At 35.5% G+C, this 5,992-nt stretch overlaps 1 protein-coding gene across 1 annotated transcript; it reads right to left on the reverse strand.

Annotated features, from left to right (window-relative positions):
* Positions 1-1,490: 1,490 nt before the first annotated feature.
* LOC143592008 (protein NRT1/ PTR FAMILY 6.2-like) lies at positions 1,491-4,586 on the reverse strand. The gene is made up of 3 exons (XM_077072033.1): positions 4,369-4,586; positions 2,962-3,847; positions 1,491-1,996 (listed from the first exon to the last, which is right to left on the reverse strand). The coding sequence occupies exons 1-3, from the start codon at positions 4,555-4,557 to the stop codon at positions 1,491-1,493; spliced, it is 1,581 nt and encodes a 526-aa protein (XP_076928148.1). The 5' UTR covers positions 4,558-4,586.
* Positions 4,587-5,992: the final 1,406 nt, after the last annotated feature.

A 5,992-nucleotide genomic window follows, 5' to 3' on the forward strand; every position in this document is an offset into this window, starting at 1 on the left:
TTTCGTATTTGTTATATGTAATTTGTAATGCTTTAGGCTTGACCCAATGTAAATAAAGCCTTCATGGGTCTATGTAATGAAAGAAATATGTATGGAGCTTACACTATAAATAGGGCAAGCCTCCATGCATACTATAACCTTTTGCAAAATCTTATCCTACCCACTCTTACTTTCCCTTAATCACTCTTCCTTTATTTCTACTTTGGGAAATAACCAAACACTAAGCTAGATTCGAGATCTCGGTTGGCAACAAGTAATTTCCGCTAGCTTGTAATTGAGATTGATTCAAGAACTAGTTGGTTGATCTCGTATCTAGGACCTACACATCACACATGTCCGGTAAGGCTGTCACTTTTACCCGAAACCTGAAACCCAGCCCGAAAAAATCCATACCCGAACCCGAACTAACTCGACCCCAAAAACCCGAACCCGAGAAAAGACTAACCATAACCCGAACCAAAGTAATTCGGGTTAGTTCTCAGGTTTGATTTATAAGTTTCGGGTCAACCCGAAAAAACCCGAATAAACTTTTAGTTTTGAAATTAAATATATTTTTAGGTGTAATAAGCTTACTCTTAGTCATTAAAGTTATTAGACTTTGAGCCTAATCGACTGTTGTCATTACAACTATTATGGATCGATTGTTTATTGTTAATTTATGTTTTTCGTTTATCACTAATAGCAACCGTAATCGAACAATCAAATCACGTCTGATTGAAGACGACTATGGTTGGAGTTAGTTACTTAGTTTAACTCTTCTTTTGAATTGTTTTATGATTTTATTAAGTTATGTTGGTTTATTATTTGGTTACTTGCGTTACGAGCAAAGAAGAATATGTTGTTTTAATTTTAGCATTGAAGTTGTTTAATTTTCTTTTTGTTTTTGTTTCATTTTCTAGGATACTCGAAACCCGACTAATCCAACCCGAAAAACCCGAACCCAAATTACCCGAACCAGAAAAACCCGTGAGAGATTTGGGTTGGTTTTGGGTTAAGATTTAAAAATTTGAAACCCGAAGAACCCGACCCGAAAAACCCGAAACCCGAAAAACAAACCCGAAGCACATCCCTAATGTCCGGGGCTACGATTAGGTCCCATGATTGCAATCAATCTCCACAACTTAACATGTATTTGAGTCACATAAACTGATGAATAAATTAGTCATTTGTATCTTTATTTTGAATATTAAGATTGTTATGTACGTTTATATCATTATCTCATCAACTTGTAATTCAGCTACACCTATATATTGAAAGAAATCAATCCGAACAAAAATCAAATACATGAAAAGCTCTTAACGTTTTCAAAAACTCTTAACCACCTAACGAAAATGATTTCATTCCATATGATTATTTTTGAACATTACAAGAAAAAGTGACAATCGATATAAACACGAAACCATCATATTTTTGAACATTACAAGAAAAAGTGACAATCGATATAAACACGAATCCACACATTTTCACAGTAACAATCATCAAATATATAATCACACAACTTCCACCATTTCTGTTGCCTTATCTTCCTTTTTATTCCAAGCTGCCACCACAAGATACACCACTAAATTAATCACACCCAAAATCGCCAATAACCCATAGAAGCAATCCAATCTTCCATGATCTATAGCATCAGCTAGCCACCCTTGTCCACCGTGGCTTCCGGTCACCTTCTTCACCACGGACACCAGCAAACTGCTCATGAAAAACCCGAGTGAAAGCGTGGTTAGAAACAACCCGGTGCTCATTGTTTTCATGCTTTTTGGTGATCTTGTGATGAAGAAATCTAATTGTCCGGTGTAGATGAACGCCTCGCCCGCGCCCACTAGGAAGAATTGTGGGATGAGCATGAATACGCTTATTGGTAGTGAGCCTCCGTGAGGGGTTCCGCCAACGGATTTGGCTACGGACAATCGTTTCATTTCGACTACAGCGGCTGCCGCCATGCCGAAGGTTGAGAGGATTAATCCTAGGGCCATTCTTTGTAGATCAGTGAAACCTGTTGTCCAAAAAATACAAACAATTATACTCTACTCATATCTTTTTAAGTGGGCGTATTAAAGATATATTTGAATATGATTGTATAATTATATTTATTAAATATTTGAATATATTTAATTATATATACCGGGTATGGCTCATCATCATCATCATCATCATCGTACTCAGTATATCCCACCAATAGCAAAGCTATGGTAGGGTCTGAGGAGGGTAAGATGTAGACAGCCTTACCTCTACCCCATAAGGATAGAGAGGCTGCTTCCGGTGAGACCCCCGGCTCGATAGTAGTTTTGCATCAAGCCTTGGACATAAACCACATAGCACTCAATCATCGGGACACCGGCTGATCGGTGCATGTACCCTTGTCTTTCGGCTATCAACGCCACTACATGATGCCTGATTAACCGTCCGTCACTTTTAACGTTATTTTCACGAGATTAGTAAAATAACGTCAAAATTAGTGCAATTTCACTTTTGCCCACCCGAGGGTTCACACATATATACATCATATGTGCGCACCGCAAGCAGGGCTTATACCGGGTATGGCTGTTGTTGTATATATGTCATAAATGTAATAAAAATAATGTTAATGTTTTATATATATATATATATAAATAAAAAGTATCATTCATCGTTCATTAATAATATTTCAGTTCTTATTATTCTAACCCCATCACTAAAAAAATGGAAACCTACAAAAAATGGTTGCAAAATAGTGACCAGTTAGTAACCAGAATTAAACAGTCGCACGTTTGCTGCAACTAAACGTGCAACTGAAAAATGCCGATCACAAAAGTAGTAACTGAAAGAAAATCAGTCGCAAAATTTTTTTTCACATAAATTAACTCCTAAGATTTAAGCGACCACCATTATCGGTCACAAAGAGCATTGCGACTACTTTACGACTGTTTCTACCATCGTTTTTAGTAGTGTATCAAAACATAACATTGTATTTGTATTTACCTGGTGTTCCCTTCCATTTCTTCCAAAACGGGATAATCAAACAATCATAAAACGCGCAAGTAAGCAATATCGCAAGCACAAAGAAGACGGTTAACGACCCCGCAGGGATATTAAACCCTCCAATCGATCGTTCCATCGTGGACGCTTGCTCAACTGAAAAAGTAATCATTTGAGCATAAGCGGTCCAAAACAATATGGTTGTTGCCCAAACCGGAAACAACCTAGCCATCATTTTAACCTCTTCCACCCGAGTCACCGTACACAATCTCCATGGGTTTGGAGTGGAACCCGAGCCAGTTTTCACAAAATCACCTTCGGTTACAACCGCAGCCTTGTCCAAACACCTAAACTGATTCGTGTGATGAATCCTTGTACCCTCGGGTGTGTTTTCGTAGTACATGTTTATGTCATAAGGAAGATCCATATTCCTTTTCTTTATAGCAGCCACCAAAACTTGAAAAATGCTAACAATAGGGCTTCCAGCACTTTTCTTGTACCTATATCTTTTAGTACCGGATAATATCACCAAAATAGCAATGAACATTGAAATTGTGCATATCCCATACCCCAAACTTCTACCAATCTCATCTTGTATGTACACAAGCACCGTGACCGCAGTGAGTGTGCCAAGGCTGATGAAGAAGAAGAACCTATTGAAGAAATACGCCATTTGTGTCTTTTCGGCTTCGTCTTTTTCATCGAATTGGTCGGTGCCAAACCCTGACACGCTGGACTTCAGGCCGCCTGTGCCAAGTGCAACGAGATAGAGAGCGAGGTAGAGGATTCCCATTTGGAATCCGTTCGCTTCTTTGCATTCCTTGTTGGCGTGGCACGGTGGCGGCCTGAGGTTTGGTAGTTTTGTTGATAGTGCTAGTGTGCCGGTACCCTGATAAGATGATTAATGTTGACATGAAATAAGTTAGGATGACAGGAAATATATAGAAAAAGATTGGTTTTGAAATTAAAAGTGGTCACTAAAAAATGAATATTTAGCGACCAAGGTTATATGCTTTCCGACCAAGCTTAATATATAGTTACCATGGGAAAGTGCTTTATTTTTTCTTAACATTGATAATTTGATGATTCATTATTGAGTATTTTGGAAAAAGAATTGAGTGTCATACTAGTCCATTTTTCTATTTTTATTTTAACTTTTTTTTTTTTATCATTTTGCTCGTCTTGCTAGTGGACTGGTAAGGTGATAGGTTAATGATTGATTATTTTAGATTTCTTATTTTGTTATTTACCAGTTCATATTTTATTAATATTGCAAATCCACACCAAAAGATAAACTAGTTTGATAATTTTATTTAAAATTAGGTTTACATATTAATTTTTAAGTTATTTATAACATCATGCGGTTTGGTAACGTAAGAAAGTAATTGTATGTATGATAGGAAAACTTACTAGTGTTTGAATAAAGGCAAATATCACAATAGTTTTGAATCTGCCAAGAAAAGCATCAGCTAAAAAGCCACCAAGTAGGCACAAGAGAAAAGATGTGCCCATAAAATCAGTAACCACATTGGCTGAGGATGAACTTGGGAGGTGCATAGTTCCACGCAAATATGTCACCAAGTTCACTGCTATTCCCATTGTTGATAGCCTCTCACATATTTCAATTCCTGTCATGTTACACAAGTAAAGATTAATCTGCATGCCAACCCGATTCAAGTTATGATGTTCCGGACACTGAAATGTATACGGATGTCAATGGGTAATAAAAAAAATATTAGTCATGTTACCGTCTGTCTAGGTTTTTCCACGACAACTAAAATATATACCTCCTTGCTCTTCTCTCACAGAATCCGTCCAACCTCATCCTTGTGCGTGGATGGGGGACCCAAAAGCGCACAAGGACGTCACATGGGCTAAAAACCACCAGTCAGGCATGCTCCTAGTTATTATGTTGTTACATTGTTTTTGTGTCGATGAAAAGAAAGAGATTTGACTAGACATTATACCTTGTGTTGGCTTTTACGAATTAAGAAATTGTCATATCCCTACTTTTACAATGTTGGGAGTGGGATGTTGAATGCCCTTTTTGATTGGGGAACCCCAAATATCTCAATTATTCCCACATGTACAATGATTGAGCACTAGTGACCAGCATATACCACACTTTTTTCTAAATAGTATAGAGTTTAAACTTTATATTGATAGACATAAAAACATGTGATTACCATTTAAAAGTTGAACATACCTTTTAAATAAATAAGAAAGAATGTAAGGAAATATTCATTTATATACTTTTATTAAGAATTAAGCCTATTTAAAAGTTGAACATGCCTTTTAAAAAAATAAGAAAGAATGTAAGGAAATATTGATTTATATACTTTTATTAAGAATTAAGCCCATACATTAGTAAGATTTTTTAAATTTAGAAATATTATATTTATTTGATATGAATAATATATATGCCATGTATTCTTTTTTTTTTATCAGTAATTCAAGTTTTACTTACATCTTTTCTACATTTTTACTTCCAAAATGAACCGGTCACATATTTTACAATCAAAATAAACGTTGTCATCAAGTATTAATTATTATGATTTCATTCACAAGTCGGTCACTTCTTTTTTTTTAAACGACTTTCTTGTGTGTTTACTTTCAATATTGCAAAGTACCATATTTATAATAATTATTGAAGAAAATTATTATGACTTGCAAACATACCAAAGCAAATACTTCATATTTTTTCTAGTAATTTAAGCAATTGAATGACACCATAATTTTTCTGTCATCTTCTAGCCACTTTGCAATCATGTATCATGCAGAATGACTTGCATACTGACTTTTCAACCACCTTCACTTAAATATTTACCACACGCCACCCCATTTCAATGAACGAAAAGAAAAGATAACAATAATACAATTCTATATATATATATATGATTATGAGAACTCGTTACTTATAATCATACATATTTTGTTTTCCGTCTTCATGGTTTTTAAAAAAAATACTTCCAAGTTTTATCAAACTTCTTGCACTTAGAATATAAATAGAGATAATTATATTATAAGTGTGAAC

This window comes from Bidens hawaiensis, unplaced genomic scaffold, assembly GCF_021521415.1.
Source record: "Bidens hawaiensis isolate Kalapana, Puna unplaced genomic scaffold, B.hawaiensis_p1.1 tig00040264_1, whole genome shotgun sequence".
Taxonomy (NCBI): domain Eukaryota; kingdom Viridiplantae; phylum Streptophyta; class Magnoliopsida; order Asterales; family Asteraceae; genus Bidens; species Bidens hawaiensis.

Coding starts and splice junctions, on each gene's coding strand:
- LOC143592008 (XM_077072033.1), bottom strand. CDS start 4,557: ATGGGAATAGCAGTGAACTTGGTGACATATTTGCGTGGAACTATGCAC. Junction 3,848..4,368: donor TTGCCTTTATTCAAACACTA/GTAAGTTTTCCT, acceptor TCATCTTATCAG/GGTACCGGCACACTAGCACT. Junction 1,997..2,961: donor GAAATGGAAGGGAACACCAG/GTAAATACAAAT, acceptor TTTGGACAACAG/GTTTCACTGATCTACAAAGA.